The sequence below is a fragment of the Xiphophorus hellerii genome, chromosome 14, assembly GCF_003331165.1.
Source record: "Xiphophorus hellerii strain 12219 chromosome 14, Xiphophorus_hellerii-4.1, whole genome shotgun sequence".
NCBI classification, from domain to species: domain Eukaryota; kingdom Metazoa; phylum Chordata; class Actinopteri; order Cyprinodontiformes; family Poeciliidae; genus Xiphophorus; species Xiphophorus hellerii.
The window spans coordinates 29435770-29461633 of NC_045685.1; the positions used below are offsets into that span (position 1 = coordinate 29435770).

The 25864-nt window shown below is 41.6% G+C and overlaps 1 protein-coding gene across 1 annotated transcript; it reads left to right on the plus strand.

Annotated features, from left to right (window-relative positions):
• Window positions 1–2866: 2866 nt before the first annotated feature.
• On the plus strand, window positions 2867–25653 carry LOC116732806 (alpha-tectorin-like). The gene is made up of 19 exons (XM_032583276.1): window positions 2867–2997; window positions 4509–4580; window positions 4753–4850; window positions 5144–5350; window positions 5591–5653; window positions 7125–7218; window positions 7325–7454; window positions 8066–8327; window positions 9027–9183; window positions 9277–9364; window positions 9458–9520; window positions 9671–9867; window positions 9946–10080; window positions 10167–10354; window positions 10443–10594; window positions 11277–11522; window positions 11610–11772; window positions 24437–24520; window positions 25017–25653. Exons 2-18 carry the CDS (start codon window positions 4532–4534, stop codon window positions 24518–24520), a joined length of 2376 nt encoding a protein of 791 aa, XP_032439167.1. The 5' UTR covers window positions 2867–2997; window positions 4509–4531; the 3' UTR covers window positions 25017–25653.
• The last annotated feature ends 211 nt before the right edge of the window (window positions 25654–25864 follow it).

The following is a 25864-nucleotide window of genomic DNA, read 5'->3' on the forward strand; positions in this document are numbered from 1 at the left end:
CAGTGGGAAAGGTGAGTGGTGGGCTTGTTGGGGATGATTATCAAGAATTCTCCACTCAAATCATTTATTGAATTTAGTCCTCAGTGGAGCGGTTTCGGCGGTAGGCAAACTGGAACGGGTCGAATGTGGAGGGGAGTCTGGAGACGATGTGTTCTTTTACCAGCCTTTCAAAGCACTTCATCATGATGGGAGTCAGTGCCACAGGCCGGTAATCGTTGAAAGAGGTGACTTGAGGTTTCTTTGGCACCGGAATGATGGAGGCAGTTTTGAGACAGGCTGGCACTGTGGCTTGGTCCAGTGAGGTGTTAAAAATGTCTGTTAGGACACCAGCCAGCTGACCTGCGCATTCCCTGAACACCCGCCCAGGTATGTTGTCGGGACCTGGGGCCTTCCGTGGGTTGACTCTTTTCAGAGTCTTCAATACATCGGCTGTGTCCAGGCAGAGTGCCTCCTCTTCCTGGTGGGGAACAGTTTTCTTTGCCGGAGTACTGTTCAGTGCCTCGAACCTCCCAAAGAAGTTATTGAGTCCATTTAGAAAGTCAGCATCAACTTCACCCACTGGGGGGGAGGATGGATTGTAATCTGTGATCGCCTTTATGCCTTGCCACATACTTCTGGTGTTGCTGGTGTCGTGGAAGAACTCCTGTATTTTTCGACTGTGGGTTCGCTTTGCTAACCTGATAGCACGGTTCAAGTTGGCTCTCGCTGTCCTCAGTGCCTCCTTGTCGCCAGACTTGAAGGCTGAGTTCCGTGCTTTTAGCATTCTACGTACCTCCTTAGTCATCCAGGGTTTTTGGTTGGCCCGGGTGATAATGTTCTTAGTGATGCTGACGTCCTCTGTGCACTTGTTGATGTAGGCTGACACCGTCATGGCGTACTCATTGATGTTGATCTGGTCGTTGTAAGTGGCTGCTGCCTTGAACATCCCAGTCAGAGCACTCAAAACAGTCCTGAAGTGCATCCATGGCCCCCTCAGTCCACATTCTCACCTGCTTCACTGTAGGTTTTGTTCTGGTCAGCAGGGGCTTGTATGCAGGAGTTAGCATAACAGATAGGTGGTCTGAAGAGCCAAGGTGGGGGCAGGCGGCTGCTCTGAATGCTTCTTTGATGTTGGTGTAGGCCAAGTCTAGAGTATCTAGAGTATGAAGATGACACTAGAGAATGTTGTACTTATATTTCTGATGCTAATGAAACCCATTTTGATGAAGCAATGTCTGCCTTGAAAAACCTGCAACAGGCCATGTCACAGGATGCAGTTCCCTCACGAGGAGATTTTTTTTCTTGGCTCATATATGGACCATGGTGGCATCTGCTGTTGAAATTAATGATGCTTCTTCTTCTTATTCTTTTCTTGTTTTGTATTTTTACTGCCTGCATTATTCCATGTTTAAAATCAATGATAGCCAAAACTGTTGGAAATGTTATGTATCAGTATCAACTTGTTGCCTCCATCTCTGAGGGAAACTCTGATGTCTAACGTTGTGACCATACAATGAAAATGTGCCAGCAAGAAATGTGTTTTTGATGTCTGTGTTAGACTTCATAAATAATAATATGAAAAACAGGAGGGAATGTTAGAAAAATTATCTAAGTTCATTTACTTGTGAGTTTATTTGAAAGGTTGTGTTTTCATATTATTATTTTCTGTGTTGTTTACTTTACTCCTTTTCTTCGGTGAAATACTATTAACCATTTTTAGGATGTTTGCCTGGAGGCTAGAGAAGTTTGCACATTCCTGTGTTATCAGCTACATGTGTAACTGATTAGTTGTGGTCAGCCCAAGCCCTTGTAAGGGCATGTCGACAGAAGGTTCCAGAACACCCTGTAAAAAAAGGTCATTGGTCAAAATCTTTGTGTGACTCTGTGAAAAAGCCCAACCTCCTTCCTTGTATTTTCTAATAAAGCCAAATGCAGACAAAGATCGGGCAGAGTTGATCCCAGACAGTGTTTGACGGCGACTTTCCGCGTCTCAGATCTTCCCTCCTTTTCTGCAGAAAAGAAAATTGTGTCTCTGGTTGAATCTTTGCAAGTTAGGAATTAAAATAAACCTATCAGACCAGTTTTTCTGATCTCTGCTCTTCATGGTCAGCCGGCGGTTCTGTTGCGCTCAGTTTACAGGTCCACTGCGCTGCTGAAATCTGCCTGACTGGGCGGAAGTGAGGTCAGGAAGGAGTTTGATATGACGCAGTTTGAGACTCTGCAAACCAAGGATGCTGCTTGCTGCGCCCTTTTGGCCGACCAACGGAGGGGCCACTGGGAAGGCCCCAGTTAGCCCCGTATGCCAGTCCGTTCCTGGTAGAGACTGGATTCTAAACTGGGGCAGAAGAAACATTTGAGCTAATAACTGAGAAACTGAAGTGACATTATAAAACATACTGAGGTCATTTTAGTTCAGCATCAGTTTGAAATGTTACCAAACAACAAACTGTGAGTCACATCTGCTGTTCCTTGGAGCTCCACCTGTTAATTACCAGGTGTGATTATTATTATTGTCTTCATTCTTCAGCTCATCTTCCTCATATCTGTGGTGTAAATTTGAGGCAATGATGCCTTTTAGGATTCACTGGTTTTATAACCCATTACTGGACAATCCTCTGTAAATGTCCTCTGGTTTCATGAAGGAAAGGTGGAAAAACAGTTGAAGCCCAAAACAAATGTCATGTTGTGAGAAATCACTGAGTTATTAGCATCTGGTGTTTTAATACATGGCTGCAGCTGTGCTCAGTTTTCTGGTTCAGTGACATTCCTTTGCAGGTGTTTCTGTCTTACCATCAGTACAAATAACTGAACAGAATGAGCCCGGGGCAAATACCTGTCCCAGGTGTTTGGCCAATCATCACCGTCACCTCCTCGTCTCCAGGTTTATTTAATCCGGTGACGCCAGCAGAGACCAACAGAAGAAGCAGCATCCGCCGGACAGAGACGCCAAATCGGCCCAGCAGCTCCGGTCACCAGAGAGCCACCTTCATCATCACCTTCATCATCCTCCTGTAGAGGGTAAGACCCGCTGGACTCTCTTCTGCTCATCCATGGAGACATTTCTCACAGAAAACCAAATTCTCTGAGGGGGAAAGAGGAAACATTCACAGCAACAGAGCCACGTAGAAAAACAACCGAAGATTATTACCATCTATTTGCAAAATCACCACCACAACAAGCTTTTAACCATAAATTCTCCAGATGGAGGAAAGTTTCACAAAAACTTTGTTAACGTTTCATAAACTTTATGTTGACAGAAATTGATTTGGAGAAATTTTACTTCCCCAAATTGTAGCTATGTTACAAAAAAAGGTTTTTTCAATTTGGTCCAAAATCTCCACATAAATTTGCATTTTGGTGCATCTGATGATGAATTGTTAAAATATGATTCATGTTTTGATCAGTTACTTTTTACCAAATGCTTTTCTGCTCTTAATTGAGTCGTTTCCTGGACAGAAACTTTTTACTTTTACTTGAGTAAAAATATGTTGAACTATTGCTTCTCTAACTTGAGTAAAATTTGTGGTGTAAAGTTACCCTGAGAGCTTTACAGAATCAGAAACTTTGACTTTGATTCTCTGAGCTTCTATGCACCACAAATCTGGAACAAACCACCAGAAAACTGCAGAACAGCTGAAACACTGAGTTCCTTTAAATCCAGACTAAAAACTCAGCTGGTTAGAGCTGATTTGGAAACATAATCATGAAACATTGATCAATAATCTGATGTGCAAAATGTAAAGCTGTTGACTTTATATTTTTATGTTTTTATGATGTAACGCTCTTTGAAATGCCTTGTTGCTGAAAGGTGCTCTACAAATAACATTTGATTTGGCTGATTGATTGTTGCCATGTCAGGAAACTTTCCAGGGTGCGTTTCTTAGGAAGGTCAAACTAAACCACAGAAGAACACACACAGCCTCCAGCTGTTTGTGTTGGCATCAGGCTGAGCACTGAATGCCAGCTGCTTCCTGTTGGACGTCGTTCCAACCAGAGTTTAGCTGCTTCGTCTGTTTGGTGTCAGGCTCTTTGTTACACAAGCAGTTTTGTGAGGTGACATGATTCAGCTCACTACCAGCGCTGCTGTTTGGATCAACCAGACTCACTACAGATCAAAACCAGGACCGGATCATTTTGAAGCCTCAGAATCTGGCAACAGATCAGAAAGAGTTGGAAGTTGCCAGATATTGCCATTAATCCACTTTAAGTTTTGGTTTAACATTAAAAATGTAACATTTCTGGGAGAAATCTGAAACAAATATCATCATTTAGGTCCTGCTGCTGATTCATCTGCCTTGTTGTCAGTAACTTTACAGCCTGTGTTTGTACAGAGGACATTTGTGGCCCCTGCAGGTGTCCCTGTGGCCCCAGGTGGCTTCCTCACCTCCAAGGAAGACAAACCCATCAACAGATTCTGCCTCAAAGGAATTCATTCATGACTGAAATATAACGAGACGTTCAAACTTCAACAATAAACTTAGCAGAAAGTAAAAACTGATTTATGTTTCATGTGATGTTCTGTTTTCCAGCTCTCTGATTGGTCGCCTCCAACATGCTCCGCCTCCTGCTCCTCTTCCTCTCTGCTGCCATGTTGCTGCCAGGTGAGTTCCTGCAGTTAGAAGCAGTTTCTGCTGAGTCAGTGAAGATGGAGGAACGGAGCTCCTGCTGCCATCTTGGTCTCCAAACAGACCAACTGATGCTGGTTTATTCATCTACAGATTGTCATGTTGCTGCCAGACTCTGGTTCTCATCTCATGTGTCTCTGTGTTTCAGGAGCTGCTGGACAGATTGAAGTATTTACTATGAACACAGAGGTGGACATCAGCTCATGCCCCATCACGTACTTTGGACAGAAATACGAACAACTTTATGTGAGTAAAATGACTGGATGAACCTCTACTAATTATTGCTTAGTCAGACGCATGATGATGATGATGATGATGATGATGATGATGATGATGATCTCTGCAGCTTCAGAGCTCTGAGTCTGCCTGCTTTTATTTTGAAGCAAACACAGGAAGTAGGAGTCCAGAGGATTTCTGCTCATTTAATCAGAAACTGATCTGTAGAGTTTTATTCCTCAGGACTTCCAGACTCTTTTCTCTTCTTGATGAATCTTTGTGGGTCGGTTTTTCTTTGACTTGTTGTGTTTCTGTTTTTTCAGCTGAACTTCACCAGTGACAACTTTGTTCTCTGTTTCACCGGCTTTTATGAGCCTCAGGGCAGAGGAGACTGCTTGGTGGCGCCTCAAACAGGGAACGCACAGTTTTTAATTCAAAGTATGTCTGCCGGTTCTGATCAATACATCCTCCAGAATCTGCCAAGCATTAAGAACACTGGGAAGTGCTTCGTGGTCTTTATGAACTCTGGAGTAAGTTCTGTTCAGTGATTTAAATCTGTTTTCTGGTTTTAGAAAAGACTTAAACACAAAACATTGATGGAAGAATATGAATGAACTGATAGAACTGTATGAGCTGTTTACGTTTAGTTCTTATATTTTATTCATTGTTTATATCGCCTATAGTATGTAATTATGTTTCATGCAAAGACTTTTTGTGAAAACCTTTTGACTGGATCAAACCTGCTGACTGTTTTTTTGTATTTTTTTTAGTACCGTTTAGTTCTACTAAACTATGGATCACAAACTGCTTATTTGGGTTCAGACCAATCAGTGGTAAGTCTTTACATCTTTTACAAAATACAGGAAAAGCTTTGAGTTAATAATTAAATATTGTCAGATCTAAACATCTACCTGAAGATTTTCCTGATTATTTTCAGTTTTTATCAAGACATCCTTTAGACTCCACGTCCACTGGAGTGGACATGATGTTTTTCTGGGATTAAACTAATAAAAATATTAGGGAATTGGTTATTTACATGATGCTTGTTATAGATTGGTTTATTATTAAGCAAAAACAATAAAGTTTAGACCCTTAAGTTGATACTAGTGAGTTTCAGTCATCCAGACGAGCATGTGACTGAAAACAGACGGGGAGGAGGAAGCTTCTGTTTTACTTCAAAAATATTCTTTATGTTCATAGCAGCACAGAAAAGTTTTCTCTGTATATTTTTAAGTATTTCCAGTAATAGTATTTGAAAGTATTTTGAATTTTTTTTTCTATCATTAAATTGTGGGATTATTTTTTTAAAGTTGAATGTCCATCCCAATGGACATCAGGACTTTGTGTTGGCTGTACAGCGCCTAATTATTCAGTGTTACTGTGCAAAGAAAGAAGCATGTGTGAACATTTCATAGCCAGTTTGTGATTTCATAATGATTTTCTGTTATTTTCTCAATGATGGAGTAAAAACTGTCAAACCTTCTTGAACTGACGGTACATCAAGAGATTTCTGATCCAGTGATTGGATGAGGAAAATAAGCCACAGGAATTAGATGGTAAATTGAGAAGTAAAGCATTCCCAGTTTTTCAGTGTCTCATCCAGAGAAGTTCAGCTACACAGTGAATCAGTGGGTGTTGTTGTCCTGCTAGATCAAATTATCAGTCTGTAAACACAAAAATCTGAGAAAAAAGTCAGAGCCGACTGGATGCAAGAGGCCATAATACACAGAAAAACACATTTCTGCTGTAAGAAATGTAAAATCCAAACTGAAACTGCTTCAAGGTGTTCATAAAAAATAAAGGTTACATGGAAATAGCCAGCAGTTTGATAACTGTGTAATCTATTGTTATATGTTTACATTACTACAAATAATAGCATGTCAATACATTATGAAAGTTCAATGGCCATCACTAAAGTCAAAGCTATATTTTATATTATTTATTCTCTATTCAGACATGCACACTGATAAACAAAACAGCAAAATCCAGTTTAAAAGGTTGAGACCATGAGTTATTGCATGAAGCTCTGCGGGGAAAGTATAGAAGTTTTCATGACGTTCTACGTTCATTTAGTCAAGATGTCCATTACAATGGACACCATGAAAAACATAGAAACATGAGACAAAAAACATATAGAAACATGAGACAGGAAAAATGTCTGTTTTGCTCTTTAGAGTAAAAATCAGCTGAGTAAAACAAAGTTTTGGCTCAAAGAAAGAAATGAGTTTTTATCAAGACATTTTTAATGAAATCAGTTTTTATTCTGTGTTGAGTCTCTGTGGTTCTGACTCTGTTGTTCTGCAGTTCCCTGATTTTCTGGTGGATGGAAACAAAGTTTTCCCTCCGAGTGTTGCAAACCAGCAAACCTACGCAGATCTGAGCGGCTGCAGGTCATCAGGTCAGTGAACCTCTGAATCCAAACCTGAACTTTGAGATTCAGTGAAACAGTTTTTCCTCAGATAAACTGAGTTTCTGAGTTTTCTGTCTCTTCCTTCGTTTCTCAGGCGTTCTGTTCAGACCTGGAGACGTTGTCAGCTCTGATCCAAAAACCTGCAGCACTCTCACCTGTTCTCAGTCTGCAGTCCTCCAGAAAACCAGCTGTGGGCCCACGGAGCGTTGTCAAGGCAACGGCGTGTAAATATGGTCATTTTTACTTATTTACACGCTCAAAGTCCTGCTACTAAAAACAGCACTTTGAAGGGTGCTTTATAAATAAAATTGATTGATTGATTTTGTATTTGAAAAGTGGGAAAGAGATAAATGTGTTTTCAAATTTGACTCATGAAGTTAAATTTCACTGGAGCTGTGGTCTTTTTCACAGCAAGCATTAACTTTCAAGGAGCAGCAGGAAGTGATAAATGAGCTTTTATTGTGAAGGAGAAGCATGAAGTGATAAATGAGGTTTTATTGTGAAGAAGAAGCATGAAGTGATAAATGAGGTTTTATTGTGAAGGAGAAGCATGAAGTGTTAAATGAGCTTTTATTGTGAAGGAGAAGCATGAAGTGATAAATGAGCTTTTATTGTGAAGGAGCAGCAGGAAGTGAGCAGCAGTGGAGAACAGATCAGAGATCAGTGAGGCTGAAATGAATCTTTCTGCACAGCAGTTGGTCTAAATCTGAGTCCTTCACATCAGTCAGACCTCAGTAACATACTGACTACTGATCCAGAGAGCTGGAGGAGTAGAGCGCCCCCTGGTGGCTGTGGCCCCCAGCAACAGGTTGATGTTTGTTTCTGCCTCCACCAGCTGCTCCTCTGCCTCCTCGTTGGGCTCCGTCTGCACGGTGACGGGTCCGGCTGTGGTGGACTTCCAGGGCCAGCAGAACTCTGTGAAGGACCGGTGCTGGTACTCTCTGCTGAGGATCCCATCAGGCCCAGACTTCCAGGTTCTGGCCCACTTCCAGGAGCGGCGCCGTAAAGACGTGAGCTTCCTGGACGGCGTGACGCTGCGACTGAACGGGTTCACATCGGCCGTTGACATCCAGCTGAAACAAGGAGGCAGAGTTCTGGTGAGCCACTGCAGACGCTTCATGGCTTCCAGCAGGGCCGTAATCTGGATCCTGGGGTTCTGGGGGCCCAGCCCAGGAACCTCTGGATTTATGAAACAAATGCGACTTTTTCTGCTGCTAAAGAGCAAACTGATACTTATAAGAGACTGACATGAAGTTAAAATAAAATCATTTTAAATGTTCACAACAGGAAAAACACTAGCAATGAATTTGATGATTAAATTTCCTAATTTAAAAGTTTTGATTAAAAAAATCTTAGACTTTATAGTTTTTGTTGTTTTTTATCTCCTGAACCCAAAAGAACTGAAACAGTTTTGAACTTTTTTTTCTATCAGCTTTGATCCTAAAGACAACTTATAAAAAATATTTTCTGAGTTTTAGCTGAAAACAAAAGTCAGATTCAGTTTTAGTTGAACTTTTTCAGTTGGTTCATAATTTATTTCAGTCATTCTGTGTGTGTGTGTGTGTTTAAAGCTTTCCTCATGCTACAGAACCTTTTCAGAGCTGCTGAGTCACAGGTCCGCTGTAGTCTGAAGTTTGTAGGTGAAGCAGCGTCTCTCTGCTGCTTCACCAGCAGGGGGCGCCACCTTCCGAAGCCCCTCCAGACTCGCCTGCAGCTCCTTTTCTCAGACAGACCTCCAGGTTTCTGTGGCTCAGCCTCTGAGTTCTGACAGTCCGCTGTGTCTCTGTGGGTCGCAGCTGAATGGCTCGCCGCTGACCCTCAGCGGCTCGGTTCAGACGGGTCACGGTGTGAACCTCTCCAAGGACCAAACTGGAGTCACTGTCCAGGCGTCCCTGTCCGACTTCTCTGCTTCTGTCTTCTTTGACGGCTCCACGGCTCAGATCCACCTGAAAGGTACAGAGCATCAGATGAGTTTGGTTCCTGAGGATCGATGCTGTCCTGCAGTCTGATGCTGATTGTCTCTCGCTGCGTCCTGAACCCGTCCAGGTTCTGATGGACTGCCTCTGCAGGGTCTGTGTGGAAACACCAGCAGGTCTCTGAGTGAAGAGCGGCTCTCTGAGGACGGCTCCACCAGGTCAGACCTCCTTACCGACCGACCGCTGCTGGACGGACGGACTGCAGGTAAACTCAGGAATCGGTCCTGACCTTGTTGTGTGTCGCCCCCTAGCTGTGAGGCGCAGTACACCGACGCTACTGACACAACCACCAGCTGCACCAAGATGGCTGAACGGTGAGCACATTGATCCAGAACCTTTAGTCTGAGTTTCTCTCTGATCTCTGGGGGAAACTTCATGTTTCATGGTGTTTGATGCCTCGTGACGTCAGCTGTGATGGGAGACGAATCCGTTTATTGATCATTGATTGTCTCCATGTGGAGCAGCTGTAGCCTCCTGAAGGAGGCGCCCTTCTCCTCCTGCGGCGTGGACCCAGAGCCCTACATGGCCGCCTGCACAGACACTTTGTGCCGCTATCCGGATCTGGACGGCCTCAGCTGTCGGTTCCTGGAGGCCTATGCCAGAGCCTGCAGCCTGCAGAGCAGCGCCGCACCGGAGGACTGGAGGTCCAAGGCTCAGTGCTGTAAGACCTGCTGCCCTCCGTCTGCTCCATGAATCTGCTGCTGCTGCTGCTTTTCACAGTAATGCATCTGCTCTGCAGCGCCCCCTGGGGCCGTCTGTCAGGACAGGACCTGCAGCGATCACGAGTTCTGTGGAGAGAAGACAGCTGGAGGAGAAACTCGCTGCTTCTGTCGGGCCATTTTTGCCTCCAAGTACAGACAGACGAACTCTTTGGGTAGGACAGCTGTGACCTGAGAACAGGCCTTAATGTTTGGAGGAAACCCTCTGACTGCCTCTCCTCACCAACGCTGTAACCTCCAGGTGATCCGCCAGTCTGCAGGCAGAGCTCTACTTCTCTCTCTCTGGTCGGGTGTCTCCTGGAGGACAAAGGCATCGACTACTCTGACTTACAGCTCAAAGATCCGACCTGCAGAGGTCAGATGGACCAGCAGACCCACATGGTGACCTTCAGCTTCAACAGCACCGACCTCTGTGGGACTGAGGTCACGGTGGGTTCGCGCTCTGCTTCGGGACCTTGATGTGGAGGCAACTTTCACAGGTCAGCTTTTGGTACGGAGTTATTGTTTCTGTTTGCAGACCCACAACAGCCAAACCATCTACAAGAACACCATCATGACACAGAACCTTTCCTCTGGAGGAATCACTCGCCAAGACCAGGTCTACATCGGGTTTTCCTGCGTTGAGACCCAGCCGGACATACAGACGGTGGCTTTCAGGATCAAAGACAGGTGGGTGTTGATCCCATCAGGTAAACTTGTGGTTTTAGTTTCAGAATCAGGTGAAAAAGATTCAGTAAAACATTACAGAATAGTTTGGTCAGTTTCTGTAGGAATAGATTGATATAACAGAGTCCAATCCTTTCTCTTTATGATTCAGGTCAAAGTGATTTTACAGATTTGGCCAAAAGCTTAAACACTCTATGAAATACTAGATGTAGCTACGCTGTCCTATCATAGATATATGTTGCATAGAAAACATAACTTTGAAGAGTTGGAAGCTTTTAGACTCCTGTAACTTGGGTTGTTCCTTCATCAACGTGTCTGTAGCGTAAAGTTGAGCTGAATGCAGTTTGGTTCCCCTACGAGATGAACCCGTCGTCATAGCAACATCGTGACGGCCCACAGCGTCTGTTGACGAGGGCAGTGATTGGATGTGGCCTGTGAACAAGCAGGAAGCAGAGGGGAAATAATGGGAGGCAAAACAGGTGCAGAAAACCAAGACATAACAAAACCTACTAGAAAGAAAAGAAGCTCCGGTTAAGCTGACGTAAAAACTGAAACACCAAGGAGACGACCACAGCTAGCATCTCCATATGACAGTACAAACCTGCTGGATGCAGAAAGCAAAGTAAAATCTTTGAGCAGTCAGAAGTAGAAGCAGACTCCTGCCAGCTGTGTGTGTCCTCTGCAGCTCTGTGGTTCAGTTCATCTCATCCGGACTTTGGAATTACTCTCTGACCATGAACGCCTACACCGACGCCCACCGAACTCAAGCTGTGGCCTCAAACACCGAAGTTCGCCTGAACCAGAAGATCTGGGTGGAGCTGGACGCCGACGGCCTGGATGAAAGCCTGGTTGCCGTGGTGATGGACTCCTGCTGGGCGACGGACCAGGAATCGGCCAGCGCTAGCCGTAAACATTACCTGATCAAGAACGGGTGAGACCGCTGCCCATATTCAGCCTCTGTGACCTTTCTAACCTCTCTGATCCGACCACCAACGTTTGATTTGACGCTTGTGAGCAGTTGTCCAAACCCTGAGGACCAGACGGTGAGCGTGGAGGCAAACGGAAAGGGAACCTCCAACTCCTTCTCCTTCAACATGTTCCAGTTCACTGGGAGCTCTGCTGAGGTCTACCTGCACTGCAAACTGCAGCTCTGCATCAAACAGGAGAACACCTGCGTCAAGGTGCAGCTTCTCTGAATCTCACTCACCTCAGGATGTTTGACGCTAACACACTATGAGAGACAAAGTTCAGCTTTGACAGTCATTGAAATGCAGACTTGTCTGTCCTTCACTTCTAGACGTGTGGTGGAACTCGGAGACGCAGATCTGTCCGGTCCCAGTCTGGAGCTGCTGCCTTCATCAGCATGGCTTGGACTGCCTAGGTAAGACTGTCTGTTATTCTGGCATATTATTATTATTATTATTATTCACATTTATAATTGTTCCTTCCCATTAATCCTTTAGTGATTATCTCAGATGGGGTCAGTGGATCAGTAGCTTGAACTCTCCACTAGGGGTCGTAACTAGTCGTCTAGTTTACGGTAACACCGCTGGATCTTTAGACACGGTTGCAGGATCATGAAAATGAAAACCTCAAACTCTGATAGTCGTCACATCAATGGAGACAGAAATAGAAATGGACAAAGTTCCTGATGGATGGGAAGAGAGACCAAGCTTGAACTTTTTACAGGGTTTGTTTTTGTGACAAAATGTTGGTGTTGAGCTTTTTAAAGGAAGATTTCCTGAGTTTTGCACATAATGTTTGAGTTATTAAAATATGAGGGGGAAAACTTTTCATCATCTTGTAAAGCTGATGTCCAGTTGAACCACAGCAGTTTGTGAAGTCTGGTTCAAACTTTGCTCCTGTTGTCTTTTCAGGTGAAGGACCTCAAACTCCATGAAGATCCAGTCTGTGGACCGGTTCTGATCCAGACCCGGGTGTTATGAGGAAATCTCTGACACATAGCGGTTCTACTGCTGAGCGTTTCTTTGTATTAATCAAATGTGGTGAAGGGAAGTGAGTGAAACACTAAACTAATCAGAGTTTATAGTTGGTCTTCAATGAAAGAAGCTTTTTGATTCTCACGTTGTCTGAGCTCAACACATTGTAGATGTGAAACATCCCATAATGCACAGAGGAAAACAGAGAGCAGAATGAGGCTGCAGTGGTTCACAGTGAGCTTCAATGTTTCAGTCAGCTCTACAATCAGGAGGAATTTGATTTCATTTCTAGTCTCAATGATCAGTAAAGGTTTAGCAGGGATTGGTGGCTGTTACTGAGCCGTTTTTCTTCTTCTGAAGCTGAAATTTACAGAAACTCCAACATGACCTTTGTAGGTTGATGTCAGTTTTTAACATCTATAAAATTATTATCAAGTTGAGTTTTCAATTCAGAAAGTTAAAGCAGAGTTTTAACTCTTACAAATGTAAAACTGGAGCACTTCCCCCTCTTGTGGCTACAATTTGTATTACATACAAGCTTTAACTGGTCATTTGTTTAAATTCTTCTAAACTTAGACAGAATAAAAGCCATTTGAGGTCAAATAAATGATTTTTTTTCCCATTCTGCTTTCGGCCTTTTGTAGTTTTTCTTCAGTCTTTGGATGGATTGTTGTTGTTTCTTGTTTGGTTTTCATGTTGGACATCTGATGTGCGGCGGCGACATAAAGATCAGCACTTTTGATTTCTAATCACTAAAATAATAAAGTGTGCAATGATGATTATTAATCAAACATTTTTAGTTTTTATAATAACTACTTTGGATGAAGGTGATTAAAGTTGTAATTCATGTTTTAATCAGCAAATAAACATTAAAAATAAAAGTCTGTATTTGGTCTGTTATTCATGTTGAATATCCAGGTCGGCGTGGGATATTTATGTATTTAGATTACAAAAGGCATTTATTTGACAAGATAATCAAAGTCCTTATTACTAAAGGTTTTGTTGAAATTTGATCATTTTGATGGATTTAGATGAAACTGACTGTTTTAAGGTCAAAGTTGTGTAATTGCATGAGAGCTGGAGCCGCATCAGGCCGGCAGGGCGGCATTGACCTTTGAACTCTTTGAAGAATTAATGAGCTACACCAACATTTCATTTCCCATTAATAAAGTGGTTTTGAATTCAAATTGAATTTGAAAAGCCTGCATGTAACAAGTATGAATAGTAATCTAAGCTTTAGTGAAGTTTCACAAATCACCTAAAGGTTTCACAAATCCCAAACATGGATTAAAATATTCTGTTATTAGAGCAGAATAATCCAGTCCAGGTTTGAAGAGTCCAGGTGTTGTAGTTTTTAACCTAGAGCCGAATAAAGATGCGGAAGGTGGTGAAAAATTGGGTGGAATCGCCCTTTAGTCATTTCCCCAATCGGAACCAACTTCAGCTTGGTTCTGCAGACCGGGCTTCTCTGCCGGAGAGAGAAATATGGAGATTTAATTCATGACTCACTGGCAGGAACAGACGGCCAGACGAGGCTTTTCTGTCTCATGACCGTCGTTGAGTTTGTAATAATCGCCTCAGAGGCTGTTTTCTGTTCGGACCTGTTAGAAAAATTATCTAAGTTCATTTACTTGTGAGTTTATTTGAAAGGTTATGTTTTCATATTATTATTTTGTGTGTTGTTTACTTGACTCCTTTTCTTCTGTGAAATACTATTAACCATTTTTAGGATGTTTGCCTGGAGGCTAGAGAAGTTTGCACATTCCTGTGTTACCAGCTACATGTGTAACTGATTAGTTGTGGTCAGCCACATGCCCTTGTAAGGGCATGTCCACAGAAGGTTCCAGCACACCCTGTAGAAACAGGTCATTGGTCAAATTCTTTGTGTGACTATATGAAAAAGCCCAACCTCCTTCCTTGTATTTTCTAATAAAGCCAAATGCAGACAAAGATCGGGCATAGTTGATCCCAGACAGTGTTTGACGGCGGCTTTCCGCGTCTCGGATCTTTCCTCCTTTTCTGCAGAAAAGAAAATTGTGTCTCTGGTTGAATCTTTGCAAGTTAGGAATTAAAATAAACCCATCATTTGGGGGCTCGTTCAGGGATTCCCAACATACCCACCGCTGACGGAAGGAGTAAGACGTGCTGAAATCTGCCGGCAGTATTCTGAAAAGTCCCGGGGGGCAATTTCCTCGCTGGGCCAGTGTCTTATGTCAAGCTCCTTCTGCCAACGGTGGATTGACGGGACTCAAAACCGAGACAGAGCAGGATTCAACCAAGTAAGCAAATGGAATGTTACGGGCGGTTTTCAAGTCCCCCGTTTGACGTCAAGAAAAAAAAAAAGGGAAAGTATAAAAAACACACGTAGGGAAAGGCAATAAATGTGATACCTAAAAAACAGTGGGAAAGGTGAGTGGTGGGCTTGTTGGGGATGATCATCAAGAATTCTCCACTCAAATCATTTATTGAATTTAGTCCAAGCGAGAATTACCACAACAAGAACTTGGCCACCACCCTACTCTTCCTATCCCCCGTTCTGTAGAGTCCACCCTAGGTGTGTAAAGAACGGGATGAACACACTGTAAAATATGGGTTTTTCACACGGGAAGGAGAAAAGTCTTAAAGGGGATGAGAAGTTAATGTGTCAGATGGAGCCAGGAAACTTAAAGTACCTGACTAAATGGAAAAAGAAGTACGGTGTAGATGGTATGTTGAAAGTAAAATAAAGAAAAAACGTGGTGTTTCGGTTTTAAAATAAGGGTTAAGTAAAAACCTGGTACCAGAAAACAGGAAATTATTGGTTATTGTTAGATTCTAACATAAGTTTGAGATGTCTCTTTTTAAATGTGCACGGTATTTAAAACAGGTTCCTGAAGACTAGAGTTTAAAATTAATTAAATTAAAACATTAAAAATGTTAACAAAACATTGGAAAATTCCTGAAGCTTCAGTAAAATTTGATGAAAATTAGAGTAAAATTTGATAAAATAATGAGGACAGACTGAAAATTGGTGACTGATGAAATTTTGACTGACTACAAATCTGACCAGTTGTTTTGTGTTTTGTGTTTTTGTTTGTGTTACAATTCCTGTTGGTGTGAAAGAGTGTGTGTAATTGGAGATAAAATACACCTTGGTATTTTATGTCATATAAATACAACGAGAATGTAAACAGCACCTCTGTAAGTGGATGCCATAGGCAAGAATTTCTCACTTGGAACAACCAAGTAGAAGCAGAAATTACCCTGCAGAGCATTTTTTTAGTGCTGTCTCGTGGTGCAAAATGTCTAGTTTTTAGAACACCCTATGTGTTAAACTGGACTAAATTATTCAAATTAAGCAACAACAGCAGTAAGTGTGACCTGCAGTGTAAAGATTGGAAGGTATTGAAAGATAGAATCCTGATAAAATAAAACATCTGAACAAATTGAAAGTAAAAATATGGGTTCTAAGGCTAAATAAATTGGTAGAACTACAGGATGAAATATAAATAAATAAAGAATAAGCCAAGAAAATGAGGTCACAGATAATTGTGGAAATGATGTATTGGCAAATTAATAGATGACTAAATGAAAAATAAAGTAAATAAATAGATAAATACATAAATGATTAGGTAGAGAAATAAATAAAATAAAAATGTATATAGAATTGAGAACTAAAATATTAGATAAAAATGTTAATTATTCCTTCTAGGCTGAGAAGGTAGTAGTAAAAATAGAATAAAATACAATGAGCTACAATGGGACCTTTTTAATGAGTTGAGGATAAAGAAAAAACAGAAAAGATCTTTAGAGAAACAGGCCCTAACTGTAAGAGGAATTGCCCAGATAACAACAAACTGCAGCATGCGGCTGATTCTAGATAGTTTCACAATCAGTCTTTTTAAACTGACCAAAACTTTAAGATAGATAAATATTATTAAATCTACAGGACTTATTGATAATTAAGACAGGATAAATTAGAAGTAACTCTCTTGTTAAATAGAAATTGATTAAATACAGAAACGTTTGCTAAAATTTACAAGATTTGTTGTTGAAGGATAACATTAAGTTTGAAATAACTTATTGGTTAATGAAAAAAGTTCATGTGGAACTATTGTAGAGAATCAATATTAAACTGTAATAAGAGATGATTAAAAAGTGCCTACAGAAAGAGAGGGCTGCAAATAAAATAAGAAAATAAGAAAAAAATAAAATAAATACAACAAAACAGGAAAAAGCGACAAGTATGTTTATTTAGACAAGAGAATAATGAAGCCCAGGGAGGAGTTACAACCCCCACTCACAGCAGCTCAGCAGGGGAGAACAAGAAGAGCTGTGCTGTAACTTCTACCCCCACTAGATTCAACTAACCAACATGTGAAGCCTCTTTACAAAACACTAGTATATGTTGTTTTAAGTATAAAGCAACCCCAAATTTTAAAATTAGATGAAACCAAAACATATCTAATGATTCAAGTGCCAAAGCCTAATAAAGCAGTAGAAGAATTAGAAGTTCCTCCTGAAATCCTTACTGACTCTCTTTCCTGCCATAAAATCATTCCCTCCAAGAGGTGAAGGAAAGTTCATATGGTGGGTTAAAGATTTGTTTTGTGATCTGACAATAGAGATTGCTCAGACTAGTGTAGTGACCTTAAAACATAAAGTGTGAAATCTAATAAATACAAAGGATTTAATTAACCTTTTTTCCTAAGGAACATAGAGATTGGCTGTTTAAATCTTAGGGTTTTGTTTGGCACCGTAGATTATAGGAAGATGTAGAGAGTCTTTACCATCACATAAGGCAGGATTTTGATGTAGTTTTAGTTTCCTAAAATTCAGAGAACCATTTTCTCTTTAGTGCAGGTTGTTTAAGCAAGCAAATACATAGTGAGCAATGAAATAATGTGGAAAATGTTAAATGTAAGTTTTTAGCATCAAAACACCAAGTCTAAATTGGTAAACATGCTTTGTCAAACATTAGTTAAAATTCTTTGTAAATGAATTATTTGAAAATCATAAGAGTAAAATGAAATAATGAGCTTTAAAACTGTAATGTGAAGTGTTTTGGGAAAATAGAGTCATCTTGAAGGTTTAAATCATGCTGAAATAAATGATTCTGTTTGTTTTGAAAGTTGACCTTTTAGGGAAAAGGGCAGCATTGAATATGGGTAGAATTTCTCAGGTAAAATAATAAACCTGTTTCATCAACATCTTTATTTAAAGTAGTAGAAATTATGATACATTAGCAGGTAATGCATCATCAGGGAGGAGAATATGTTATGGGTTTATCTTTTATATTACTTAATTAGATTACTGAAACTTATATTACTTAAACAAAATATTTGAAGAACATGTCTGATCTGTACTAAACATAAAAGTGAAAGGAAAGATATTGTCTGGTGAAATATATGCTTATTTTAAATGGATTTGAGTTGTTCTCCATTAAAGATGTTCTGACAATGGGCTAAAGTATTTTGAAACCAATAGATAACAAATTTATAGTGATAATGAAGCATATTTTGGTTAATTAACTTGGGGAAATAATTATAGAAATTAAAAATATTATTGTGCTAGCCATTTTCAGAGCACTAATTTAATGGATTAAGAATGTTTTAAGAAATGCTTTGAAGAATCTGTTATTGATTAAATTATCACTAATCAGTAGAAGTACTCAGGTGGGTCTGAGATGTGGGATTATAATGATTTTTCTAAACTTGATTTTTGTTTTGATTTACATCCATTTAAAATGACTTTGAATAAAACTTTAAATTCTACTACCAGTAAAAGGCCTAGAGAAAAATTGGTGTATTTTGAAAATGTCTGGATTTGTTAAGTTATACATTGACATTATAATTACCCCAGGTCTAACTCTTTTGAATCTTTGTTTAAGGAAAGCATGTAGAATGTTTTAGACAAACTACCAGTAAAATCTAGTTTGTTCTATAAAAGTAATTTAAACTGGACTGTTTAATTCACACTGATATTCATTGTTTTGATGGTAAATGTAAGCTATACAACTACGTCTTTAAGCTTTTGTTATTGTTTTGTTTTTGTTCAGTCTTATATTACAAGATTAGTTTAAAATGAAGATCTGCATATGCTTAACATTCAGGGCAAACATTAATTTAGAACCTTGTCTTTTGAAGCAGGTGATTACAGGGTTTCGGTGTTTTCCATCTGTTGGAGGTGTAGTATATAATAATAGAAACGTAAATTGAATGGATCAAATCCACCATTTAATGAGCAGAACTTAGTAAAACTGGACAAGCAGGAGATAAGGTTTCGCATGATGAGTTGCTCATGGCTTTCTACACACAGACTGGCCTAAAGTTCAGAGCTCCAGGCCTGACTCTGGACTCTACAACAAAAGCTGTTATCCCTGAAGAAGAGTGCGACTGCTTGGAGAAGCGGTTTCACATTTATTCCGACGATAGCAGCCACAGTGGGAACGAGCGGTGGAGAATTCACTCGGACACAGAGTGAATTGAAGATATTTGTGTTGAATACACAAATGAATGATGCCTTTGGAAAATCTGATCTCTGTTTTGTCATTGCAGTTTTGCAGCTGTTTTTCTGGTGTCCTGTGGATGTGGTCTCATTCAAAGTCTGCGTTCTTTGATAAAAGATTAAAGTAATTCCCCTGATGGAAAATAACAAAGCCAAATTTACTTTTTTAAGTTAAGCCATTGTTTGATTATGCTGACACTGATGAACTTAGACTTAGACTTAGACTTAGACTGACTTTATTGTCATTTTGCATGCACAGGGTGTATACAGAACGAAATTTCGTTGCATACGGCTCAGGACAATGTTTTGAGCTTTCAATGTTGTGAGGTTACTCCAGAAAAAAATAAAATACAGTATAAAATATGAATATAAATATAAATATAAAATATAAAGTGCAGGACTGACAGTAAAAAGGAAGTTACTTAGCTCTGTACATGTGCAAGGTATAAAGTGGAGACCAGATTTTAAGTGCAGTCCAGTTAAGAGTTCAGCAGTCTGATAGCAAATGGGAAAAAGCTGTTTCGGAACCTGGTGGACCTGCACCGGATGCTGCGGAACCTCTTTCCAGAGGGCAGCAGGGAGAACAGTCCATGGTGGGGGTGTGAGGGGTCACTGACGATGTTTCGGCCTCGGGACACGCAGCGCTGGGATGAAATGTCCTGAATGGAGGGAAGGGGGGCCCCGATGATCCTTTCTGCTGTCCGCACCACTCTCCTCACGTTCGTCCAGTTGGAGGCGCTGCAGCTTCCACACCACACAGAGAGGCAGCTGGTCAGAATGCTCTCTATGGTGCTTCTGTAGAACGTCTTGAGGATCGGCGGGGGCAGGTGGTGTGCTCTTCTCATCCTCCGCAGGAAATACAAGCGCTTCTGTGCCCTCTTGGCCAGAGACGTGGTGTTCGCAGTCCAGGTGAGGTCGTTAGTGATGTGCACCCCCAGGAATTTGGTGCTACTGACCACCTCCACAGCCGAGCTGTTGATGAGCAGTGGAGCGTGGCTGGGCCGGTTCTTCCTGAAGTCGACGATCATCTCCTTCGTCTTGTCAACGTTCAGGATCAGGCTGTTGTCTCTGCACCAGTCCACCAGCTGCTCCACCTCCTCTCTGTAGTCCAGGTCGTTGTCGTCTCTGATGAGGCCCACCACCGTTGTGTCGTCCGCGAACTTCACGATGTGGTTGGTGGCGAACCTGGGGACGCAGTCGTGTGTCATCAGAGTGAACAGCAGAGGGCTCAGGACGCAGCCCTGAGGGGAGCCTGTGCTGAGGGTGATGACATCGGAGGTGTGTTGTCCGATCCGGACTGACTGAGGTCTGTCGGTGAGGAAGTCTAGCAGCCAGTTGCGCAGGGGGGTGCTGAAGCCCAGGTGTCCCAGTTTTCCTGCCAGATGCTGTGGGATGATTGTGTTGAACGCTGAGCTGAAGTCCAGGAACAACATCCGCACATGAGTGTTCTTCTCCTCCAGGTGAGCCAGGCTCAGGTGTAGGGCGGAGGAGATGGCGTCCTCAGTGGAGCGGTTTTCGGCGGTAGGCAAACTGGAACGGGTCGAATGTGGAGGGGAGTCTGGAGACGATGTGTTCTTTTACCAGCCTTTCAAAGCACTTCATCATGATGGGAGTCAGTGCCACAGGCCGGTAATCGTTGAAAGAGGTGACTTGAGGTTTCTTTGGCACCGGAATGATGGAGGCAGTTTTGAGACAGGCTGGCACTGTGGCTTGGTCCAGTGAGGTGTTAAAAATGTCTGTTAGGACACCAGCCAGCTGACCTGCGCATTCCCTGAACACCCGCCCAGGTATGTTGTCGGGACCTGGGGCCTTCCGTGGGTTGACTCTTTTCAGAGTCTTCAATACATCGGCTGTGTCCAGGCAGAGTGCCTCCTCTTCCTGGTGGGGAAACAGTTTTCTTTGCCGGAGTACTGTTCAGTGCCTCGAACCTCCCAAAGAAGTTATTGAGTCCATTTAGAAAGTCAGCATCAACTTCACCCACTGGGGGGGGAGGATGGATTGTAATCTGTGATCGCCTTTATGCCTTGCCACATACTTCTGGTGTTGCTGGTGTCGTGGAAGAACTCCTGTATTTTCGACTGTGGGTTCGCTTTGCTAACCTGATAGCACGGTTCAAGTTGGCTCTCGCTGTCCTCAGTGCCTCCTTGTCGCCAGACTGAAGGCTGAGTTCCGTGCTTTTAGCATTCTACGTACCTCCTTAGTCATCCAGGGTTTTTGGTTGGCCCGGGTGATAATGTTCTTAGTGATGCTGACGTCCTCTGTGCACTTGTTGATGTAGGCTGACACCGTCATGGCGTACTCATTGATGTTGATCTGGTCGTTGTAAGTGGCTGCTGCCTTGAACATCCCAGTCAGAGCACTCAAAACAGTCCTGAAGTGCATCCATGCCCCTCAGTCCACATTCTCACCTGCTTCACTGTAGGTTTTGTTCTGGTCAGCAGGGGCTTGTATGCAGGAGTTAGCATAACAGATAGGTGGTCTGAAGAGCCAAGGTGGGGGCAGGCGGCTGCTCTGAATGCTTCTTTGATGTTGGTGTAGGCCAAGTCTAGAGTATCTAGAGTATGAAGATGACACTAGAGAATGTTTGTACTTATATTTCTGATGCTAATGAAACCCATTTTGATGAAGCAATGTCTGCCTTGAAAAAACCTGCAACAGGCCATGTCACAGGATGCAGTTCCCTCACGAGGAGATTTTTTTTCTTGGCTCATATATGGACCATGGTGGCATCTGCTGTTGAAATTAATGATGCTTCTTCTTCTTATTCTTTTCTTGTTTTGTATTTTTACTGCCTGCATTATTCCATGTTTAAAATCAATGATAGCCAAAACTGTTGGAAATGTTATGTATCAGTATCAACTTGTTGCCTCCATCTCTGAGGGAAACTCTGATGTCTAACGTTGTGACCATACAATGAAAATGTGCCAGCAAGAAATGTGTTTTTGATGTCTGTGTTAGACTTCATAAATAATAATATGAAAAACAGGAGGGAATGTTAGAAAAATTATCTAAGTTCATTTACTTGTGAGTTTATTTGAAAGGTTATGTTTCATATTATTATTTTCTGTGTTGTTTACTTTACTCCTTTTCTTCGGTGAAATACTATTAACCATTTTTAGGATGTTTGCCTGGAGGCTAGAGAAGTTTGCACATTCCTGTGTTTATCAGCTACATGTGTAACTGATTAGTTGTGGTCAGCCCAAGCCCTTGTAAGGGCATGTCGACAGAAGGTTCCAGAACACCCTGTAAAAAAGGTCATTGGTCAAAATCTTTGTGTGACTCTGTGAAAAAGCCCAACCTCCTTCCTTGTATTTTCTAATAAAGCCAAATGCAGACAAAGATCGGGCAGAGTTGATCCCAGACAGTGTTTGACGGCGACTTTCCGCGTCTCAGATCTTCCCTCCTTTTCTGCAGAAAAGAAAATTGTGTCTCTGGTTGAATCTTTGCAAGTTAGGAATTAAAATAAACCTATCAGACCAGTTTTTCTGATCTCTGCTCTCATGGTCAGCCGGCGGTTCTGTTGCGCTCAGTTTACAGGTCCACTGCGCTGCTGAAATCTGCCTGACTGGGCGGAAGTGAGGTCAGGGAAGGAGTTTGATATGACGCAGTTGAGACTCTGCAAACCAAGGATGCTGCTTGCTGCGCCCTTTTGGCCGACCACGGAGGGGCCACTGGGAAGGCCCCAGTTAGCCCCGTATGCCAGTCCGTTCCTGGTAGAGACTGGATTCTAAACTGGGGGCAGAAGAAACATTTGAGCTAATAACTGAGAAACTGAAGTGACATTATAAAACATACTGAGGTCATTTTAGTTCAGCATCAGTTTGAAATGTTACCAAACAACAAACTGTGAGTCACATCTGCTGTTCCTTGGAGCTCCACCTGTTAATTACCAGGTGTAATTATTATTATTATTGTCTTCATTCTTCAGCTCATCTTCCTCATATCTGTGGTGTAAATTTGAGGCAATGATGCCTTTTAGGATTCACTGGTTTTATAACCCATTACTGGACAATCCTCTGTAAATGTCCTCTGGTTTCATGAAGGAAAGGTGGAAAATCAGTTGAAGCCCAAAACAAATGTCATGTTGTGAGAAATCACTGAGTTATTAGCATCTGGTGTTTTAATACATGGCTGCAGCTGTGCTCAGTTTCTGGTTCAGTGACATTCCTTTGCAGGTGTTTCTGTCTTACCATCAGTACAAATAACTGAACAGAATGAGCCCGGGGCAAATACCTGTCCCAGGTGTTTGGCCAATCATCACCGTCACCTCCTCGTCTCCAGGTAGGACGGAGACGCCAAATCGGCCCAGCAGCTCCGGTCACCAGAGAGCTACCTTCATCATCACCTTCATCATCCTCCTGTAGAGGGTAAGACCCGCTGGACTCTCTTCTGCTCATCCATGGAGACATTTCTCACAGAAAACCAAATTCTCTGAGGGGGAAAGAGGAAACATTCACAGCAACAGAGCCACGTAGAAAAACAACCGAAGATTATTACCATCTATTTGCAAAATCACCACCACAACAAGCTTTTAACCATAAATTCTCCAGATGGAGGAAACTTTCAGAAAAACTTTGTTAAAGTTTCATAAACTTTATGTTGACAGAAATTGATTTGGAGAAATTTTACTTCCCCAAATTGTAGCTATGTTACAAAAAAGGTTTTTTCAATTTGGTCCAAAATCTCCACATAAATTTGCATTTTGGTGCATTGATGATGAATTGTTAAAATATGATTCATGTTTTGATCAGTTACTTTTTACCAAATGCTTTTCTGCTCTTAATTGAGTCGTTTCCTGGACAAACTTTTTACTTTTACTTGAGTAAAAATATGTTGAACTATTGCTTCTCTAACTTGAGTAAAATTTGTGGTGTAAAGTTACCCTGAGAGCTTTACAGAATCAGAAACTTTGACTTTGATTCTCTGAGCGTCTATGCACCACAAATCTGGAACAAACCACCAGAAAACTGCAGAACAGCTGAAACACTGAGTTCCTTTAAATCCAGACTAAAAACTCAGCTGGTTAGAGCTGATTTAAAACATAATCATGAAACATTGATCAATAATCTGATGTGCAAAATGTAAAGCTGTTGACTTTATATTTTTATGTTTTTATGATGTAACGTTCTTTGAAATGCCTTGTTGCTGAAAGGTGCTCTACAAATAATTTGATTTGGCTGATTGATTGTTGCCATGTCAGGAAACTTTCCAGGGTGCGTTTCTTAGGAAGGTCAAACTAAACCACAGAAGAACACACACAGCCTCCAGCTGTTTGCATCAAACAGGAGAACACCTGCGTCAAGGTGCAGCTTCTCTGAATCTCACTCACCTCAGGATGTTTGACGCTAACACACTATGAGAGACAAAGTTCAGTTTTGACAGTCATTGAAATGCAGACTTGTCTGTCCTTCACTTCTAGACGTGTGCTGGAACTCGGAGACGCAGATCTGTCCGGTCCCAGTCTGGAGCTGCTGCCTTCATCAGCATGGCTTGGACTGCCTAGGTAAGACTGTCTGTTATTCTGACATATTATTATTATTATTGTTATTCACATTTATAATTGTTCCTTCCCATTAATCCTTTAGTGATTATCTCAGATGGGGTCAGTGGATCAGTAGCTTGAACTCTCCACTAGGGGTCGTAACTAGTCGTCTAGTTTACGGTAACACCGCTGGATCTTTAGACACGGTTGCAGGATTATGAAAATGAAAACCTCAAACTCTGATAGTCGTCACATCAATGGAGACAGAAATAGAAATGGACAAAGTTCCTGATGGATGGGAAGAGAGACCAAGCTTGAACTTTTTACAGGGTTTGTTTTTGTGACAAAATGTTGGTGTTGAGCTTTTTAAAGGAAGATTTCCTGAGTTTTGCACATAATGTTTGAGTTATTAAAATATGAGGGGAAAAACTTTTCATCATCTTGTAAAGCTGATGTCCAGTTGAACCACAGCAGTTTGTGAAGTCTGGTTCAAACTTTGCTCCTGTTGTCTTTTCAGGTGAAGGACCTCAAACTCCATGAAGATCCAGTCTGTGGACCGGTTCTGATCCAGACCCGGGTGTTATGAGGAAATCTCTGACACATAGCGGTTCTACTGCTGAGCGTTTCTTTGTATTAATCAAATGTGGTGAAGGGAAGTGAGTGAAACACTAAACTAATCAGAGTTTATAGTTGGTCTTCAATGAAAGAAGCTTTTTGATTCTCACCTTGTCTGAGCTCAACACATTGTAGATGTGAAACATCCCATAATGCACAGAGGAAAACAGAGAGCAGAATGAGGCTGCAGTGGTTCACAGTGAGCTTCAATGTTTCAGTCAGCTCTACAATCAGGAGGAATTTGATTTCATTTCTAGTCTCAATGATCAGTAAAGGTTTAGCAGGGATTGGTGGCTGTTACTGAGCCGTTTTTCTTCTTCTGAAGCTGAAATTTACAGAAACTCCAACATGACGTTTGTAGGTTGATGTCAGTTTTTAACATCTATAAAATTATATCAAGTTGAGTTTTCAATTCAGAAAGTTAAAGCAGAGTTTTAACTCTTACAAATGTAAAACTGGAGCACTTCCCCCTCTTGTGGCTACAATTTGTATTACATACAAGCTTTAACTGGTCATTTGTTTTAATTCTTCTAAACTTAGACAGAATAAAAGCCATTTGAGGTCAAATAAATGATTTTTTTCTCATTCTGCTTTCGGCCTTTTGTAGTTTTTCTTCAGTCTTTGGATGGATTGTTGTTGTTTCTTGTTTGGTTTTCATGTTGGACATCTGATGTGCGGCGGCGACATAAAGATCAGCACTTTTGATTTCTAATCACTAAAATATTAAAGTGTGCAATGATGATTATTAAT